General features: G+C 35.0%; 1 protein-coding gene across 14 annotated transcripts in view; it reads left to right on the plus strand.

Annotated features, from left to right (window-relative positions):
- The window catches only part of LOC111049426 (collagen alpha-1(XV) chain), a 364,911-nt gene that overhangs the window by 35,689 nt on the left and 307,135 nt on the right, over positions 1-22,087 (plus strand). For all 14 annotated transcript variants that reach the window (XM_039428928.1, XM_039428931.1, XM_039428933.1 and 11 more), the window contains one exon: positions 15,170-15,270. In XM_039428928.1, coding sequence (XP_039284862.1) covers positions 15,170-15,270 — 101 coding nt within the window. The remainder of the gene's footprint in view (positions 1-15,169; positions 15,271-22,087) is intronic.

A 22,087-nucleotide genomic window follows, 5' to 3' on the forward strand; every position in this document is an offset into this window, starting at 1 on the left:
CACCATCCCGGGGCTAATCAAATGTGTTTGATATTACTTCTGTACTATTTTATTATTCGAAATGTAAAGTGGATGTTTTTTTATTAATTAAATTCAAATTAAAAATATTTTTGAATCACCCTTGATAAATTTGTTCAGCCACCAATTTTCATTAATCAATAATAATGGGGGAATAATAAACAATCATGTTGACTATGATGTGTTGTTTCATTGATAAGTTTTCTCTACATTTTCATCATGTAAACTATTCATGATCAGTAGATTGAGCGTGTAATAAAAAGCATAATAATTGATAATGATGAGTGACGATGATTGAAACCGTCATCAATCTTGAAGAGTTCATTCGTTTGATAAGTTTTTGTTCCAATATTTATAAATATTAAATGTTAATCAGTTACACACATAATCAATCAAGATAATCACGATAAGATAATAATTGAAACAAAATTGATGTCCAGATCAGTTATTTGAAAGTGCACTTAATTGATTAGTTTTGCTTGCCATCGGAGCATGTGTGGTAGTGCGCTCGGTCAACATGTATGTAATGTTTACTCAAGGAATATTGAAGAAAGGGCGCGAATAAAGAGGGCTGAGGGTTGAAAGGGGTGGGTTTTAAGGTGGAAAGGGGCGTTTATTTCTTCAAACAAACCATGCCGAGGCTTTGGCTTCCTTCCGGGCGGGAAGGATGTGCTTTTATCGGCGTTTTATCGACTAAGTTGGCCAACGTTCCGGCTAGTCGACGTTTTTCGAAAATCGTTATAAAGAGCCGGCTATTTCCATGTATAGTGGGAGGTATGTTGCAATATTTCTCTTAGATGATAGCGAGATCAGTAATACACGTATTCGAAGATTTCTTCCCTATTTTATGATAGTGGTAGAAGAATGCTTTTCCAAATATACATTTATTCTCACCCTCATTTATTAGTTTCAAGATTTGATTATGAGTTCTTTCACAAATGTCTCTTCTGAACACAATAAAGGCTAAATTTTGATTGAGGCGAATGCACACATCATTAGACAGACGTCTGCATACAGATGTTGGAAAAATCCCTCTCCATAAATTCGAATTTCAGGAAAATTGACGTCTGTCTGTCTGCATATGTCTGCTCACGTCTGCAGGCAGACGTTTGATTTCGCAACATTATGCAATTGATATTTAAAACGTGAAAGCCCTTTTTTTCAATAGCGATTTTGATTCCGCATCATATTTATATTATTTGATACTTAATATCGACAGAAATTAAATTCAAATTCAATGAAGTTTAAATGTAAATTCAAATTCAACACATAAGGTTAAATTTAAATCGTGAATGATTTTATGAGAACCAATCATAGGAGCCTTCTCTGTTTGGTTCTTGTGGAATCAATCACTATTTAAATTCAATCAGCTTTTGTGAAACCGGGCTGTAGAATGATTAATTTGTGTAAATACAACAATACATGTAATGTTTGTGTTCAGTTACAGATATAGAATTCTTGAGAATCAAAATTTTCAGAAAAACTATCTATTTTTATATAATTAGAATCTATCGATCGCATTGTACATCAGGGTTCTCTAATCACTTCATGACATTTGTATGCTTATTATTAATATAATGCCTACGTTTGTCACAAAAAGGCTCAAAGTACCACATCAATCTCAAAACCCCCTATAATTTCCTCAGTTGTGTCCCATTTTTCACCACCTCATCATACTGATTAATTATTTCGGTCTCAATTTAGACATAGGCCAGGCTAATAGTTGGGAAGATTCACTCTTAACTCTGTCAGACTCAGTTGAATGAGAAGCACTGGTGCTTCTTTTAAGAAATTCTGACAATTTGAAGTGAATTTAAGGATAGTTGGATGGTGCTCCATCTCATCATCATGACTTGGCTCCATAATTTCACAGCTTATAAATAGTTAATGGTGCTCTGCTAGTCCAACACCATTTCCTTCTCTTCTCATCCCATTCTTTCACATCCTTCCTCCTTTCTCAACGTCCTTTGTGCCATGATAATGAGTGAAAATCGAGAAGATTAGTTTTCTAGCATATAGAAGATAGTTGGCATATTAGATTTTGCATTCTTCATCTGTCTTAACGATTTTCGCTTTTTGAATGATTGAACATCGAGTCGAATAATCCAACAAAAGAGAGATAAGAGAAAAGGTAGTAAGAGAGAGGGATCAGAAGGAGTGTGTGTTAGAGAGGATGTGAATGAGAGAGTGGAAGAATGAGAAAGAGGGGAAGTGTGTAGCAGATGGTGTCATGAAAGAAAGAACCTTAATGTGGAATTTGACTTTGAGTATATGTTTATGCACATGCGTAACAGTTGAAGGCGTGAAGATTGATATGCCTTGCCTCTGAGATTTATGAGAAGTTGCAGCGAGTGAGAGAAAGAGAAAGAGAGAGTGGCTGAGTGAAAGAGAGGAAAAGAAGTAGGAGACTCCACTTCTAAGTACGTTGCCGAGCCTCTGCATTCCGAAATTAAATTTTGTATTGTTTAGGAGTGTTGGTGCAAAAATGCAGAAAGGAGACTTCATTGCTGAGATGATTTCGATCATTGTTATGTGTTTTGAGAGAATTTGTAGGAATTAAAGAAAGTTACGAGTACGCGTATATAGATTCAAAAAATGGATTTATGTGTAAGTATCCCCGGAGAAAAATCGTGTAAAATGTCATTAGTTGTATTTGAAATTCATATCCATGTTCAAATTGAACAGAATTTTCTTCTCAATAGCAACCCAGAATTTCTCATGCTGGGAGAAACTCTCATATGGTAGTTATCTGAAACTTGACTAATATTTTCCCATGATCCATATGAGAATTATATTCCCATGCTCTGAAATTTGACCATACAAGTAGTGTTCAATAGTCTTCATGTTAGTGATGATATTTCTCCAAAACATCGAAATTTGCCTAAAAATTCAGGTAGAGATGTTTAGTTTCATCATGTACTAACACAATTTTAAAATGATTTTTGTGTGAATGGATTGTAAATTGAGGTTATAATTGAAGAATTTTGAAGTAACACACATAACCTCTAGCTACATTTGGACTGTTGTATAAATTAGAATTGGAACCGTATTGGGCGTAAGTTAGCCTGTGGTACTTTTCTGCAAGTTGTAAAATTCTGAATGATTAAATAAATAAATAAATATCCTCAAGTCTTCATTAAAGTTTCGCATTCTTTCTTTCTTCACCTTCTCCTCGCTTATTCTCTCTTGTCCTACACCTCCTCTACCAACTCCTCCCCTCCTCCTCCTCCTCATCCTCCTTCTCCTCATCATCCTCCTCCTCCTCCTCCATTTCCATCATCACCTCCTCAACTGTCACCATCTCCTCCTCCTGCTCCTCCTCCTCACCATCTCCTCCTCCACTACGTTCTCCACCACTTCCTCCACCATCTTCTTCTTTTTCTTTCATCCAAATATTCTTCCGAAACTTGACAAGTGTGCAAAGAACCGTCAGCCTTGCCTAGCAAAACACCCAAAAATTTACCTCGATGAAGCCCTTTTCCTCTCCACTCTTTAGGCTTTCGTTTACTGTTTTCCTGGCTGTTACTCTTTCGGCCGTAATTTCACAAAAACAAAGCCTATTGTTACCGGTTTGACAGGCGACCTGTTAATGCATCTGTCAGCAACAGCTACGGCAACAGCCCCCATTTCCAAAAACAACAGCTCTTCTTTCTTCCCGCCCTCATTTCTACTTTACTCATTCATTCATATCTTTTCTCGGTGCGACTTTATCTGCAGTTAGATTCACTCTAAACTGTCAGTATTTCATACGAATGATGTAAATCCTTCTCATTATACCAAAGCTGACTGCATCTCACTGTACAACTTTGACTGTAGTACACATTTTCGACGTTCAGTCCTCGTCCTGTTGCAGATTTGCCTAACAGCCAGGGGCACTGGAGTTTATTCATCCATTATTTATTTATACATTGATAAAATATAAAATATCATTCTCAACTATGAATGATTGGAAAAGGAGCAACAGACTTTAAGCCCAAATTGTTCCTTTCACAAATTTGGATAGAAATTGTCCAAAAATAGGTTATGTTTATCACTACTTCATAAGTTTTGAACAATTTTGAGACCAAAATATATATAAACTAGGTATTTAGAATTTATAAATATTCAAAACCAAATTCGATAAAAATATTTCACTAAATCATCACTGATAGCTGGAAAATTCTAATAGTCCTCTTTAAAAACATTGATGATTCACCAAAATATTCTGTAGTTGTGGAAAGAAACTCAGGTTCCAAGGACACTCATTATATCCAATGAACTATATTGCATCTACTGGTCAATTATATTTGATAAGTGTCCTAGAAACCGACCTCAACCATATAAAACTGATTAAGCATCTAATCTTGTCCTTGAAAATATGTGGCACTATACATAGAAACCTCAAAAATAAAACAAGTCAAGAAACGAGAATAATTTTCTATAATACTATTGCAGTGTAAATTTTAAAAAGGACAGTTTTGGGTATAAGCCTGTTGTGACTTCTCATACAAGTGCGATAATTGTATATGACTGAATAAATTAATAAATAAATTCTAAAGTGTATATTTCAAACATGGATAGAATTTTTATAGAATGAAACTTGATTTGTCAACGGTTTTCTCATTTCATTTTGGTGCATCTATGTGTTGAAACACAGTTTGTTGCTGGTAAGGTTTTACTAAGGTTTTTACTGAGTTAAGAAGATAAATCTGATGATTGTGTATTTGAGAGAGTTTCTCCTTATCTTACTGTTCTATGAAATCAGAATAAATTTGAATTAATATTTCAAGTTGATTGTATTTTCAGCTATAAAACTGAACGTTTTTATAGTGTTCACATTCCTAAATCCTATATTATAATCAACAAGCATATCTTCCATCTGTATTCAATCGTTCTTCATAAAACTATTGTATAAGTAGTATATTAGATGAAATAAGCTTGAGCTTTTCGCCATCCGAGACCTCAAGCTTATATAGTTGGAAACTTTTCCACTAGGCCCGATGATTTTTTTAACCTAATTTTTTATCAAAATTGTACCAAATATAAGTTATTGATGATGTTCTCAAGCCTTTTTCATTGGCCAGGTGTGAACCAAATACATCAACAATTTCCGAAAATTGAGGGAGAAAAGGAAGAAGAAGGTGACAAAAAGAAGTGGAATAAAAGAAGTAGAAGGAAGATAAGAGGAAAAAGTAGAATAATGAGAAGAAAAAGAAGAATATAGGAAGGTCATGAATATTGAAAACAGAAAAATAATACATCTTCTAACAGCCAGCAGCCAAGAACATATCTTCCATCCACGCAACTCTCGTGTATCGAAAATAATATACATTTCTCTCAAAATGCCCCCATGTATCTATGTATGCAAAATGTATCTATATTCGGAATGTTAATTAGGTCTCAGCATCTCCTCGAAATGTATCTTCCGTTCATGCAGAATGTATCTCGGTGCGGAGAACTAATTTATTTGAGCATCGAAAGATGATAACTTTGTCTCTCATTATCATTTACATGCGTGAAATATATTTCCCCTTTGAGACCCAACTCTCGATTAAGCGGTAAAGGTTGAGGAGGGGAGTAGTTGTGACGTCAGAGGGTGCTTTATTTTGGTGGTGAAGGATATTGGGTCTGGCAGAACATGCAGGGTCTCGTTTTCCAATAGATTTCTAACTGAACATAACATCATATACTTGGCTGTTATCTCCGTAGATGAACAAAGCAGGGTAAATAGTTTATTGTTTACTGATGACATGCCTACTTCCTAACATCTTCTCCCATAGCTTGTCCTAGTTCTTCAACATGATCTTTTTCTTCTTGTTCTTCGTCTTCTTCCTCTTCTTATTCTTCTTCTTCTTCTTCTTCTTCTTCTTCTTCTTCTTCTTCTTCTTCTTCTTCGTCTTCTTATTCGTAGTCATCGCCGTCTTCTTCTTCTTCTTCTTTATCATCTTCTTCTTCATCATCTCTTCTTCCTCCTCTTCATTCTTTTCCTTTCTCTACTTCATCTTTTCACCTTCATCTCTTTTTTCTCCTTGTTCTTGTTCTTGTTCTTGTTCTTGTTCTGGTTCTTGTTCTTTCTCTTCTTCTTCTTCTTCTCCCTCTTCTTCTTCTTCTTCTTCTTCTTCTTCTTCTTTTTCTTCTTCCTCTTCTTCTTTTTCTTCTTCTTCTTCTTCAACATGATCTTTTTCTTCTTGTTCTTCGTCTTCTTATTCGTAGTCATCGCCGTCTTCTTCTTCTTCTTCTTCTTCATCATCATCTTCTTCTTCTTCTTCTCCATCTCCTCTTCCTCCTCTTCCTTCTTCTCCATTCTCTACCTCCACCTTTTCACCTTCATCTCTTTTTTTCCTTCTTGTTCTATCTTTTCTCACATCTTACTCCGTTTTCCTTCTAATCTTTTTATACTTTCTTGAAAGTTGAAGTTTCTTCTTCTTCTTTTTCTTTTTTAAATCAGTACTATTACACATACCCAGTTTGTGGCAATGTGGTAATTCCTTACTCAACTTTCATTGGCTTTCGTCATGATGATTATAAATATAACCACACTAATCTCACTTATTGGCTACCAAGTTCGTGGTAAATTTATCCCTCCTTCAACTCCCATTGGTGTCAACTGTTTCGGTAAAATTTCTGTTTTCTTATTGGCTTGTTATTGTTCAAATTCTTTCGCACTATACTTCTTTGTTCATCGTAATGATAATGGAAATCTTTTTGTGTAGTTGAGAAGTTGATATTGTGGTAATTATTCATATTGAATGAGAAAGACTAAGAAATTGTCAAAAAACCACTGATTTATTGATAATTAGAAAGACCGGTTTCGGTTATTACACCATTGTCAATCTCTGATAAACTGAGATTGACATTCGTTTATCAGAGATTGACAATGGTGTAATAACCTAAACCGGTCTTTCTAATTATCAATAAATCAGTGGTTTTTTGACAATTTCTTAGTCTTTTTCATTCAAGATAATGGAAATGCTGCTTTCTCATTGGTTAGCTTTTGATTGAATCATCTTCCCTCTGAACTCCTTTCAGCTGCTAACACGTTAGAATTTCTTCTATAAAAATATAATAATTATAGCAGTATGATATAGCAGCAAAACTTTTTCTTCAAAATACCAATTCGGATATATATGGATGATGTGACATTAGATTTTCTCTATTAACATTTCAAATAACAATTTCGAACTTATTTGGGGAAATGTACGTCACAAGTTCAACCACGCATACATTATTTTCCGTAAACTTTAAAAACCCATTCGAGGTAACAGGAAATGCTCCTTTCGACAGGAATCAGGAAGTTTACAGATGCAGAAGGAAATATGAAATGGGATCAGCGATGACGCAAAGTTTACAGCCCGCTTTTTAGCACAACACTATACGTCACTTTTCTTGACAGCTATGAAAACTGTTTTACGTCTAGATATATGTGCATCTATTGGGTGAAAAAAGTTGGAAAAGTGTTTGATAAATTCATATAAATATAGTGATACAGTAGTATCACTTCTCCTACAGTAGTATACAGGGCGAGAATAGTGATTATACTTGGGCGAGAAATAATATAATACATTTATATTATTACATTATATATACATTTGTATTTATATTTATTACATACTATAATATAACATTTATATTTACATTTGTATTTATTATTATTGAAATGGGAAGGGTTTGGGAGTATATAGCGTATATATTTAATATCAAGTAATGTTTATAAAGATACAGAAGAGTAGAAAAGTTTAGACTGTTTTTGTCGAGATTCATATGTATATACTGTGTAGGAAATGTCTGGAAAAGTGTATCTTGTATATAGATATAATGTGCAACAAGAGGAGCTGCGTTGAAAGCATACGTCATCAAAATCTCGTTACAGTCATCAAGCGCGCTCGAATTTAAAATGATTTTGACGCGATGACGTCACACTGATGCACTTGTCAGAATGTATCTGACTGTGAATGCACTGTGAAAGTTTTAGGTTGCTAGAGATGTGGTTCAAGGTAGGGTATTAAAGAAGAAAGGTGTGTATTATGATGATGGCATGATAGATTAAATGCCATTGATGGCATTGACATTAAATTACATGTTGAAACATGGTTCAAATAATATTGTAATCTGTACAAACAAGGTATGATTGTGTGTATATGCTTTTGATTTGTAATTGTATAGTGCTTGTAAATCCAAACTATTAATTTATCTTTTTCCTGAGGGAAATTATATTATTATTGTATGATTTGCATGTTTAATGACTTATGTGTTTCGTGTGAATATAACTTCCATATAATTAAATGTGACATAGATGTCACCTCTAATACAAGGTATTAGAGGTGACATCTATGATATTAGTCAATATTGAAATTTTATACGTCTATGATGATATCTTTTCGATATATTGATGAATTCTGATACTTCAAGTAGGTTTTTTGAGCACAATAACTTTCTACTGACATGAATAATATGAGCCTAAAATTTTATTTTCAAGTTTCTAACAAATTCATACAAATTTTTCTCTAATTTCTAAAGTGAACTTCACATACAACACAAAAAAACTATAAATCAATAAAATTTTGATAAAAATAATAAAAATACAGAATCAATACGTGAACATTGAGAACATAAAGGTTAGGCAATAAGTTGTAACATAAAATACCAATCATGGTTATTTTATAGGTTGTAGTTTTGAGAGTAGATAATAATTAAATTCTCTTTCAAATATGATTGATTGATCAATCATGATCGGGGAAGGATTGAAATATATTTAATAAATATTCAGAATGGATGTGAGGGGGAAAAATATTTGATTGAGGAAGGGACTTTATTATTCTGAACATATTAAATTCATACATAACTCCATTCCAAAAATGAACACATAATATATATTGTGAATACATATTATGTTGAAGACAACTCATGAGAGGGGGAAATATGGAACTCTGTACTTCTTCTTCTTCTTCTCCTATATGCCGGCTCCGCGACGGAGATTGGCGATCATCAATGCAATTTGGATTCTATTGACTGCAGCTCGGAACAGAGATGTTGAGTCAATGTTGAACCACTCTTTCAGGCTCTTTAACCAGGATGTTCTCCTTCTTCCAGGCCGGCGTCTTCCTTCAATCTTGCCCTCCATTATCAACTGCAGGAATCTGTACTTCTCATTGCGCATCACATGTCCGAAATACTGAAGCTTCTGACTCTTAATACAGTAAAGAACCTCCACTGTAGTCCCAATTCTGTAGTGAACATTCATTAAATTGATACATAGCTTCATTCCAAACATTAACACATACGTTGCCGGCACACCATGTGAGTAATTACAACGAGATTCAACACTTTAAGAAAGATGATATTGGTGTAGGGGTGCCAAAACAAAGGGACTGACCATCGTTTAATTACTTTATAACAACGATAGCCCTTGAAACTTAGAGGCCCTTATTCCTTGGAAGGGAAAACAGCTTTTGTAAATGATGCTTATGGTTCGCGGTCCCTTTCTGTTCCTGGTTCCCTCGTTCCCTTCTTCCGTAATAATTATTTGAGAGAAAGCACACCTCATATTGAAATTCATATGGTATTGTAACTTCGTGGATGTATCACTAAATATGTATGAATTGCGCAGTACAAACATCAAAAGTCTTATAACAGAAAACAACAAAAACTACAGGTTGCAGTAGCGCCGACATTGGGGGGCAATGTGTGTATTCTGCCCCCCCACAATGTTCATACTTTACAAGATAAAATTACATCAATAAGTATTAAAAGAATATTTTTCCCCATCTCAATTCCAAAAATCTCAAATGAAACCAATATTACAAGAAAGAATGGACCTGTCTAGTTATTTTTATTACTTACACATCTGGAAACTGGACTATTACAGTTTGAACTGGTATAATAGGCTCACTGCATTATTTTCATTTCCACGATGTCCGTCCTCAAAGCATGAAACTACGAAAATCAAATATGCATAGTCTTACTGCTTGCGTATTTTCACAACCCCCTCACCAATCTACGGATGGCACCCCCCCTTCACATCTTTAATGCTGAACTTTGCCCCCCCCCCACCGCAATATTTGAATGAAGTCGGCGCCGCTGACAGGTTGTCTGTGGTCTTATCATTTAGTTGACTTAAAACTTATGGCGACCATATGCATGACATCACTTTATGTAAATAATATATCACTCGTGAAAAATTACACAAGACCGATTCGCAGTTTATTATGGAATTTTGTTGGAGGAGTTTGTTTGATATTTTGAACAAAATACATCCTTTTCTTCAGCTGCGTTTACACCAAAGTTATTAGCAAAATGTTTATTTTTCAGTCCTCATAGATTCTATTAGATTTTTTTTGTATAACTATTATTGTTATTATACACGATTTCTTTTGAGGAAATAAAAATTGAATTGAATTGAATTGAAAGGAGCTTGACAAACACATATGCATTTCATGTGTATGATAAGTTATGTTCAATCTAATAAAGAATCTATAAGGACGGAAAAATAAAAATTTTGTCAATAACTGTCGTATAAACGCAGCTTTAATTACGTCTTTTTGTCCATGAGTAAAGTTTCTATAAGACCACGTACCACACAAGATTCTTGTTGTCGTGATTCATGCTTGAATCTCTTGAATTTACAGTTCTATTGGTTTCAGCTTGCCGTGTTTTGAAGTTTTCGAGGGAATTCTTTAAATTTCGTCTTATTTAACTAAGGCTTTGATGAAGTTCCATACTGAAGATATTCCACTGCATTGGATACTATATTGTTGTCAATCTATTATGAAAATTATATAAATTCATTGTAAAACTATGAGTCTTTGTAAAATTTGCAAGATGAGTTGAATGAACTGAATTCAGAGTGAAATTGAATGAGAACATTGTCATAGAAAACATTAGAGAGGAAGAGAGTGATAAAGAAAGAGAAAGAGAGAGAGACACCGTGAGAGACAGCTTTGTTGTTGATGTCTTGGACAAAACCCATGCAAGGACTGCCAACTTCTCACTTCGAACTGTCAGTAATGGGTGAATGACAGGAATTGATATTATTTGGGAGGATGCTGACTATTTGGAATGAATCTCACCTGAGAGCCCCTAGGAGGCTTGCCTTTGTCTTTCAACCCGCCACCTATTAATTAGAGTGATATTGTTCAATTACATTTAATTAATTCGCCTTCGAGCTCTAGACCCGCGGAAGCTCAGCTGGGTAGTGCTCTAGCCATCTAGCTTAGTATAGAATCTAGAAGCAAGCTGTGTAACTCGTTTGCTACTGGCATAGAATAAAACAATCTAAAAACTTAAAACTAAAAGTTTACTCTGCTACTGGTTATCATTTGTGGGTTTCATTCTATGGATAGCTTTCTAATGAATTTGATGAAAAGTAGTAGTAAGGTAAAATTTGTAAGTTCATTAGCGAAAATAACATTCATAAAATTTGCTGTCGGTAAATTCATGGGTTCAATTGTATTGAATTTTGTGAGAATTTATTTAAAATGTAAATACGGTATTATGATTGTAGGTTGAATAATTATAAAGAAAGTTGGAACTATAATAATAATAGTCGATAATATTAATAATAATATCGAGTGATTTAGCTGGCTCAGGTCTGGTGTCAGAGTTTTCAGGTAACAACTGATCAATTTCAGTCGACTAATTCGATGGATATTTTCTTTTTGTTAACTATTTGATTATAATTTGTGTCATCATAGCTCCTTGAACCTAAGACTATTTCAAGATTAAAAATTTTGAATGTCAATTAATTTGATTTGTTGATAGTTTCTTGTTGAATTTCAAGCATTCCCAATGTGAAATTCTTTGAACTAGCATAAATTCCTCTGCATAGCACTCTTTTGATTCTACCTGGTTACACTTAGTTTCTCCTAGCAAGTTTTCATCTCCGTTTTGGTCTTTGGCTCTCTCATAATGCTTTGTATTAATAATTTTTCCTAATTTATGCGATCTAAGTTACATCTTCTCTCCGTTCTTATTAATATTTTCATTCGAGTATGTTGTTTTTGTTTGGATGTACAACATACATAACATGACGCACCCTCCTTTATGACCACGTGTGTCTCCTCATACATGTAAACGGCCTGCCCACGTGGTGATGTTTGGTTATGTTGTTAATTATTCTTGTACTATGTACACCAAATATGACCTCTGACCTATGTGCCTAGGCAGAGTAAGGGAGAGAGTGAGAAAGACATAGAGTGAGAGCTAGTGATGGATAGAGAGAAAGGTAGAGAGAACGAGAACGAGTGAAAAAGAGAGACAAGTCAGAGGATGGGAGAGTAGAAGAGAGAGACAGTGTTAGAGGCTGAGAGAGACAAAGAGAAACAGAGAGAAACAGAGAGAAACAGAGAGAGTGTGAGAGACAGAATCGAAGGATGTAAAAATCAAGAAAGAAAAACTAAGATTAGGATATTATAAAGTCAAAATGAGACAGAACGAAGCATCACGAAAACAGAGAAAATAAATTAAAATAGCATGTATAGAAAGAGAGAGAGTGAGATAGAGATAAATCAGAATGATAGAAGTGAAGGACGAGGATGAAGAGAGAAGGAGACAAAATGATGAATGGAGTCGACAGAGAAAGATGGAGACTTGGAACAGCACTAGTGTGAAACGTTTGTCCTATTAGTTTTGAAGACATGGATCATAAAATTTGTAATTAAATTCTGTTTATCTTGTCGTATTTGTTCCTTCCCTTCTGATCATTTCCTGTTTGCCGTCTCTCTCTCACACTTTTTCACTCTCTGTCTACCAGTTGTCTACCAGCTCTTGTTATCAACAAAAACCTGAGTCCTTTTCTTCTCTCACTGCTACTTTTCCTCCTCCCTCTACTCCCCTCCTCCTCATCACTCATTCAATTTCTTCATTCTCCTTCTTCTCCTTCTCTTCCTACTTCTTTTCCTCCTTCTCTCCTCCTACTTTACCTCCTCTTCCGCTTCCTCCTTCTTTTACACCTATTTCACATTCTTTTCCTCTTAGTCTTCAACCTTATCATTCCCCATCTCCTCCGCATACTACTCTTAGTCCTCCTCTTCCTTCCTCTCTTACTCTTAGGGGTGACCCTAAGCATCACTTTCATCCTCCTGATATTTCTTCTCCTGCTTCTTCTTCTTTCCTTAACCTCTTCATTACGAGCCCCCCCTGATCTCCTTAAGTTTTCAATAATTATTTGACTTCTTATATTATTAGATATTCTAACTTCCTGATCTCCTCATTTCTTGTTTTTCACTTCTTCTCCATCTTCTTCTTCAATTTTCTCCTGCTTCCCAAACATGATCTGGAGCATGGAGTGCAACCCCTTCCACTTATTTCTTCTCTTCCTCTTTTCTAATCATTATTCTTGACTCTCATATAATTCATATTGTTCTCAATTTGTTTCCTGTTCTAAGAGAAGATCTCGATTTTCTATAGTTTCTCTCCCTGTAGTGAGTTTCAGTCAACACTGTCTTAAAAAGAATTTCTTAGTCAGCATTCCATATGAAATCATGTATTCTTCTCATTTAATTAATTCTAACAATGCTGAGAAAATGTTCATCTTGTTTTCATTTTCTTTTAAGTAATCCCAATTTTGGGGTTGCAAGTCTTTTCCATTTTCCAGCACATTACTACTACCTCCTTATCCATCATAGTGATTTCTATTAATATTCTCGTTCATCTTATTTGTCCCCTCACATTTTTTATCATCTTCCCCTCACGTCTCTCTTCCATTCCTTTCTTCCTCCATGCTCTTTTTCCTCATCTTTTCCACTTTCTCCTCCCATCATGAATTATTGTTTTCACCTTGCTTGTTCACATCTAAACCAATCATTCAATTCCATTCGAAGCCTAAACAAACCAATAAAACCTTGTCTGTTACAAGCTTCATGAATTTGAATAGTGGTAATAAATAATTTATGAGTCTTCAATCTGTAATACATATAATTTACATACCCATAACCCTGTCATTCCCATTGTTATTGCTTGCTATATTAAAAGAGTCGAAAATAGGAACTTTGCTTTATTTATCTGCTTTTTCAACTCAATTATTCTCCCAAACAACACAACAAAATGTCATAAATATTCTGTTTTATGAACCATGAACACACATCTAATAAATATCACATGCTGTCATATTGATCTTGAAAGCTCTTGGAACGCATTGATACAGGGACACACTTCTCATACAGCGTTCCGATCGTACTTATTTCCGATATTTTTTGAATGGAGGGTGATGGTAGGACAGATCACATGACGGATATGTGTGGCATGCACCATCTAGACCGTTGTAATACGGTATCGGATCGGAGTGGGATCGGAACACTGCATGGCAACTGAGTCCCCGGTGGAGTTGAATTTGACCACACGATACTAAAAGTTCAAAAGATAATATATATTTTAAAAGGTAATATACATTTAAAGATTATGTACATTATATTATAGATTTATTTCCTGTATATTATAGATTCCCTCATTCCATTTGAAATATTCCATTCACAGACAGATTTATTCGAAATTAATTGGAAACCACCAGATTATAAGCTAAGTTGAGAGAAATAACCTGATCTGTCCACTACCTCCGAAAACAAAGCCATAGAGCATGACAGGTGGTTGATGGTAACGTCAGCACAGGTAGGACTCCTCCGCCAATTAAAACACTAGCTGATATAGATTAGCTGAAATCAACAAATATTTTTATTGGTGTAGGAGCCCTACCTGTGCTGACGTCACCGGAATGCACTATGGCTTTTTTTAGGGAGGTAGTGATCTGTCTCAGTGACTGAACTAATGCTTCCAGGCAGCTAGGACTTTGTATAGCAATACGCATTTATAAGTTTTTTGTTCCAAATATCACTGTAGTATAAGTTCTATTTCATCTATTCATCTATAATGCAGACACATACAATACAATGATCGTGCGGGGGGGGGGAGGTTAAAACACAAAGTTGTCTCTCTCACCAAGCTCTGTAAAATAGAAATTTTCAAAAAAAGTTTTCACTCTCTTGAATATCATAATATACTCTAAATTCAAGTCAACATTTTCAACGTGACGGGATTCCTGTATACTTTGGTTCCAGTTCGATTTATTTACTTTGGTTGTTCGAAATGTTCAATTAGTATGTTTGTGCATTTCCGAAACTTATGGGATGAATTATAATTTGAAACTTCATAATATTTTGATATTTTGTGTGTTGTTTTCTAGGTTGAAATTGCTGACGGGATGGCTCCAGACTATAATGTTCCTATCAAATTATCTGGATGTCGAAGCATCTCCTCAAGTTAACGCTCACTCTTTACTGCCAGGTAAAATTACAACAGGATTATTACATAATATCTATTTATGTGTGTTTATAACAACAAATAGATTGTCAACTAATTTTTAATTACATAATATGTATCTTAATTCTTATAGATCATAAGTAGTGTTTGGATAGTATAACCAATAAAAATATTCATAAGACTAAAGATAATTATTCTGTTCAAATTCGAAAATGAACCTTCATATGCTATTTTTTATTTCGTGATCTCATCCAATACCTGATTTATGATTTAATTGGAGAGGATTCATAGCTAGGAATTATTTAAGTTTGAAAATAATATTAAAGATAATTTGGTGGAGAGTGGATTAAGCAAGAATGCTGTAATAATAACACTAAACATGCGAGGTGACTGCTGAAGAACAAATTTAATATTCTAGAAGCTCTAAATTTATCAGCAGTGAACAATCAAGCTTATTGATCCTGAAGGATTTTTGTTATTGTCGCTAGGCAACCAAAGCGTTATCGACAAAGAAAGCTCTAAAGATGACTCGTACAACGAAGTGTTAATGTAGGCGCCAAATAATCTTGTTATCGTTCATGGCTACCAGCACAAGTTTTCCCGTACAACACAAAAATTCTTCTAAATTATTAGAGAGCAGAATAGTTGATAAGGATTAGGTTTAGGGGTTGAAGAAGGATTATATCTTGGACAATAATTCAGCGGTGAGTCACCATGAATATATTTGCGACGCGATTATTTGGCCTTCTTATCGTCTCTTTCCTCCCACTTTTGAGTTGGCGATGGGACGACGAGGAAATTTGTTATGAGCATGGACCGGAAAGAAAGGATGGTTGAAGGCAAAGAGGTGTTAGGATGGAGAGGCAGAAGGAGATAGGGTTGGAAGGAGGTGGAGGGAAGGAGATAGGGTGGTGGGGAAAGGAGGTCTCGACAAGAAGTGAGAAGTGACATTCTGGTGAAAGATAAGAGGAAGGGAGAAAGTGAGTAGAGAGAAGTAGTCGTAAGGAGAAAGGTGTTGAATATTTCTATTTAAGAGAATCAGTGGAATAAGAGTCTAAGGAATGGATGAAGTATGTAGTTGAGACTGGAAAAAGAGGAGAAAGAGAAGAAGAACAAGAACAAACCGAAAAAGATCCATAAAAAGAAATCGATGGAGGATGGAAAAAAGGTATTTATTTATTCAATCGTTCAGAATAATTACACAACTTACAGAAAAGTACCACAGGCTTATAAGCCCAAGACGGTTCCAATCCTGATTCATACAACAGTCCAAATGTAGCTAGGTTATGTGTCACTTAACATTCTGCAATTACACACTCAATTTACAATTCAAAAAACACAAAAATCATTTTTAAATTGAAAAAATACTTGAGAGAAAATAGAAGAAAACATAGTGCGAGGAGGAAGATGAAGAAGTGGGAGTAATCGAGTGAAAGACCGAGATGACGAGAGGTTAGGAAATGGAGAGGATAGATTGAAGGTAGTAAAAAGATTCAAAAGAAGATTGGGCAACTCTACTCATGTACTAGAAAAAGAGAATTGCTGAAAAACAAGGAATTGATGAGGAGTTTGGGAGAGAATAAGAGAGAATGGAAGAAAATTAGAGAGATCAAAGTTTTTTTGAGAGCACAATACTAGAAGGATAAAATGAAGAAGATTTAAGAGATGGAGCATGATTCCAAATTCAAAGAAGAGTAGTGGGTTTGTGAAAAGGAGAAGAATCTCGATAATTTGAAGAAATATAGAATTATAGAGTTGTACAATAGGTGGAAAATGAAGAAGAATGAATCATTATTAAGGGGATCGAGTCAAGATGGAAGAGATTTGAAGCAGAGATCTTAGCAGAGGAATGGGTGATCATGGGAGTACAGTAATGTTCGAGGAAGGTATAGTGAGATCCATTTTGAACTGTCTGCCTTCCTTTCAAATAATATTAACACTCTAACCGAAACATGGTCAGAACTGACCTAAACCGAAACATCCGGTCTCACAGACCGGGTCTTGCTTGAAGTTTGAAGTGTTATATTTGATATATTTTCTACTGTATATGAATTTAAATATTTTTCATTGGTGAATTTCAATTATAGTAAAGTATAATATAGATTTCAGTTGCAAATTGAGTGATGGAAAAATAGAAAAAAAATTGGAAACATTGATATGTAATAAATTTATAAAGTTGGATTGAATGAGAAAGACTAAGAAATTGTCAAAAAACCACAGATTTATTGATACTTAGAAAAACTGGTTTCGGTTATTACACCATTGTCAATCTCTGATAAACTCAGTGTAATAACCGAAACCGGTCTTTCTAAGTATCAATAAATCTGACGTTTTTTGAAAATTTCTTAAACTTTTTCATTCAATATATATAATTACCACAATATCAACTTCTCAACTACACAAAAAGTATAAAGTTGAATGTAAGAGCACACACAATACAAAAATCCGTGTAAGATTTGTACTATCAGTTCCTACTCAGAATCATTGAGAAATATTTTATCAATATAGGCTTTATAGCAAAACTGAAAGGTAATCATTGAAAATAATAATATTTTTCATTGTTACTAAGAAACTTGTTTGAGCAAACGTTTTCAGCCTCCAGATATTCTATTAGCAAGAAAAGTTCATAAATAGCTATAGTGGTCGGAATCATTTATTTCATCAAGTGAATGTTTATTTTGTGACACTTCATTGTGAAGCATCCTATTGATACAAGTTCCAAAGGCTGGGGCTTGTATGGTTGATAGCTCATCCATTGTCATCAATTTTCCTAGACCAACGTTTTCTTAATTACAAAAATTAGTTTTCCAAATAAATCATGCCAATAAAATACCGAAATAATGAAGAGAAAAACATTAGAAAAGAAATTGAATGCTCAAAATAATCTGTTAGTCGAAACATCCGGTATTCTAGACCGGTAAAAAATGAACGTTATCCGGAAGATCCGGTAGCTGAGACGGTACGTTTTCAATAGATTGATGTTTACTGATAACCGTGAGTCGGGGACTGACGAGCATTGTTGGAGAAAGTTGAGGAATAGTGGGGGAGAAGGTATTAGAGCGGGCAGCAATTTTTATTCACAATTTTGCCACTATAGAAAAAATAATTTTGCCTCTGGTCTCACAGACCGGTGTTTCGGTTAGAGTGTTTTAACGCTTATTATCCAAACAAATCAGAAGACTTCAAGGTAATCACACCGATGATAGAGAAAAAAAACTATAAAACAGAAAAAAATGGATGTAATAGAGAGAGAAAGGGTGAGAAATTGGAAGAGGAAGAGAGAGAAAGTAAGGAAGAATGACGAAATACAGAAGGGAGAGCGGATAAGACTTGGTAGAAGAAACCTAGTAACAAATTAATATTGAAACGATTGGCCAACGAATAAAGGAGATGTTCAGAGCAATCCAAAACTCGTCTCTTGGGCAGTTGATGTGGTGGGCAGATTGTGGGCATTGCTTGAATGGGAATAGCTTCTGCTATTCGAAAATGATGCTGGCAGTATAAAGTGAATCCCACCACAGTAATCTTTACTATGTCGCAAAGTCGTTGTCGTCTATGGTCGTAGGAAAGGGAATGGTTTGAAATAGAGGAATAGGACGGAAAGACAGGGGTTTTCTAGTATAGAAAGAGACAAAATGACCAGGAGAAGGAAGAGAAGATATTGGGAGAAAAATAGTGGAAATGGAGTAGAGAAGAAGAGAGATGGAAAGGAGAAGCTGTTGAACTCTTAGGAGGAAACTGGAGAATGTGGAGAAACAGGAGGAAGCGAGAAGAAGAGGAAAAACGAGAGGAATAAGTAAATGAAAAAGGGAATAAAATGAAGTTTCGAAGCAGAAAGAGAAGAAAAAAGAGAGAAGAGAAGAAGAGGAAGAAAAAGAGAAATAGGTGTCGAAGTAGGTAGGTGAAGTGAGTGAGCATGTAGAAAAGAAGGAAGGAGAGGAGTGGAGGATGAAAAATGGATATAAGATGAGAAACACGTGAGGTTGAGGAAGAAGAGAAATATGTTGGAATGGAGAGAAAGGAAATGCAATAGAATATGCAATTCTTCTTCTTCTTCTTCTTCTTCTTCTTCTTCTTCTTCTTCTTCTTATTCTTATTCTTCTTCTCCTTCTTCTTCTCCTCCTTCTTCTCCTTCTTCTTCTCCTCCTTCTTCTCCTTCTTCTTCTTCTTCTTCTTCTTCTTCTTCTTCTTCTTCTTCTTTCTTAAACTTTTCATTCAATATATATAATTACCACAATATCAACTTCTCAACTACACAAAAAGTATAAAGTTGAATGTAAGAGCACACACAATACAAAAATCCGTGTAAGATTTGTACTATCAGTTCCTACTCAGAATCATTGAGAAATATTTTATCAATATAGGCTTTATAGCAAAACTGAAAGGTAATCATTGAAAATAATAATATTTTTCATTGTTACTAAGAAACTTGTTTGAGCAAACGTTTTCAGCCTCCAGATATTCTATTAGCAAGAAAAGTTCATAAATAGCTATAGTGGTCGGAATCATTTATTTCATCAAGTGAATGTTTATTTTGTGACACTTCATTGTGAAGCATCCTATTGATACAAGTTCCAAAGGCTGGGCTTGTATGGTTGATAGCTCATCCATGTCATCAATTTCCTAGACCAACGTTTTCTTAATTACAAAAATTAGTTTTCCAAATAAATCATGCCAATAAAATACCGAAATAATGAAGAGAAAAACATTAGAAAAGAAATTGAATGCTCAAAATAATCTGTTAGTCGAAACATCCGGTATTCTAGACCGGTAAAAAATGAACGTTATCCGGAAGATCCGGTAGCTGAGACGGTACGTTTTCAATAGATTGATGTTTACTGATAACCGTGAGTCGGGGACTGACGAGCATTGTTGGAGAAAGTTGAGGAATAGTGGGGGAGAAGGTATTAGAGCGGGCAGCAATTTTTATTCACAATTTTGCCACTATAGAAAAAATAATTTGCCTCTGGTCTCACAGACCGGTGTTTCGGTTAGAGTGTTTTAACGCTTATTATCCAAACAAATCAGAAGACTTCAAGGTAATCACACCGATGATAGAGAAAAAAAACTATAAAACAGAAAAAAATGGATGTAATAGAGAGAGAAAGGGTGAGAAATTGGAAGAGGAAGAGAGAGAAAGTAAGGAAGAATGACGAAATACAGAAGGGAGAGCGGATAAGACTTGGTAGAAGAAACCTAGTAACAAATTAATATTGAAACGATTGGCCAACGAATAAAGGAGATGTTCAGAGCAATCCAAAACTCGTCTCTGGGCAGTTGATGTGGTGGGCAGATTGTGGGCATTGCTTGAATGGGAATAGCTTCTGCTATTCGAAAATGATGCTGGCAGTATAAAGTGAATCCCACCACAGTAATCTTTACTATGTCGCAAAGTCGTTGTCGTCTATGGTCGTAGGAAAGGGAATGGTTTGAAATAGAGGAATAGGACGGAAAGACAGGGGTTTTCTAGTATAGAAAGAGACAAAATGACCAGGAGAAGGAAGAGAAGATATTGGGAGAAAAATAGTGGAAATGGAGTAGAGAAGAAGAGAGATGGAAAGGAGAAGCTGTTGAACTCTTAGGAGGAAACTGGAGAATGTGGAGAAACAGGAGGAAGCGAGAAGAAGAGGAAAAACGAGAGGAATAAGTAAATGAAAAAGGGAATAAAATGAAGTTTCGAAGCAGAAAGAGAAGAAAAAAGAGAGAAGAGAAGAAGAGGAAGAAAAAGAGAAATAGGTGTCGAAGTAGGTAGGTGAAGTGAGTGAGCATGTAGAAAAGAAGGAAGGAGAGGAGTGGAGGATGAAAAATGGATATAAGATGAGAAACACGTGAGGTTGAGGAAGAAGAGAAATATGTTGGAATGGAGAGAAAGGAAATGCAATAGAATATGCAATTCTTCTTCTTCTTCTTCTTCTTCTTCTTCTTCTTCTTCTTATTCTTCTTCTTCTTCTCCTTCTTCTTCTCCTCCTTCTTCTCCTTCTTCTTCTTCTTCTTCTTCTTCTTCTTCTTCTCTTCTTCTTCTTCTTCTTCTTCTTCTTCTTCTTCTCTCTTCTTCTTCTAGAATTGATGAGAAAAGAAAGAGAAGGTTGTAAAGAAAGAATAGACAGTATTATAAAGGATGAGAGTAGAGAAGATATTGAACCTAGAGCACGTATCAGAAAGAGGGGAAGTGTAAAAGGGAGGATGAGTGGATGTGAAAGAGTAGAACATTAGGAAGAAGAAGAGATGGTGATGGAGAGGAAATAGGCAGTACAAAGAAGAAGAAAAGGGTCAAAAAGAAGGACAACGAACATGAAGGAACTTCATGAGGAGAAGGATAAGATAAGATGAGATAAGATAAGATAAGATAAGATAAGATAAGATAAGATAAGATATTTATTGACAATCGATACTAGGCTGTTGGCTATGGTAACATTCACAAGAATTGACATTATAAAATTAAATAAAACTTAAGAAATAAATAATTATTTTCAGTTCCGCATCAGTATTAATCAATTACAAATATTGAAGAAAATAATATTGTATATATTGAGCCATCAACATCAACTAAAGTATTATCACATTAGCAAACTAAAGTTGTTATTTGCATCCATGTGGAGTGAAACTTATCATGAAAGTATACCTTGAGAAAGAGGAGGAGAGGGAAGATGATGAAGATGAGGAGAAGCAGGAGGTGGTGAAGGAGGTGGAGAAGGAGGATGAGAATGATGAGGAGAAGGAAGAGGATGAGGAGCAGGAGGAGCTGGAGGGGAAGGATGAAAAGGAGGATGAAGCAGAGGAGGAGGAGAAGGAAGATGTGAAGGCGAATGAAAAGGAGGAAGAGGAGGAAGATGACAAGGAG

Source organism: Nilaparvata lugens, chromosome 5, assembly GCF_014356525.2.
Source record: "Nilaparvata lugens isolate BPH chromosome 5, ASM1435652v1, whole genome shotgun sequence".
NCBI lineage: Eukaryota > Metazoa > Arthropoda > Insecta > Hemiptera > Delphacidae > Nilaparvata > Nilaparvata lugens.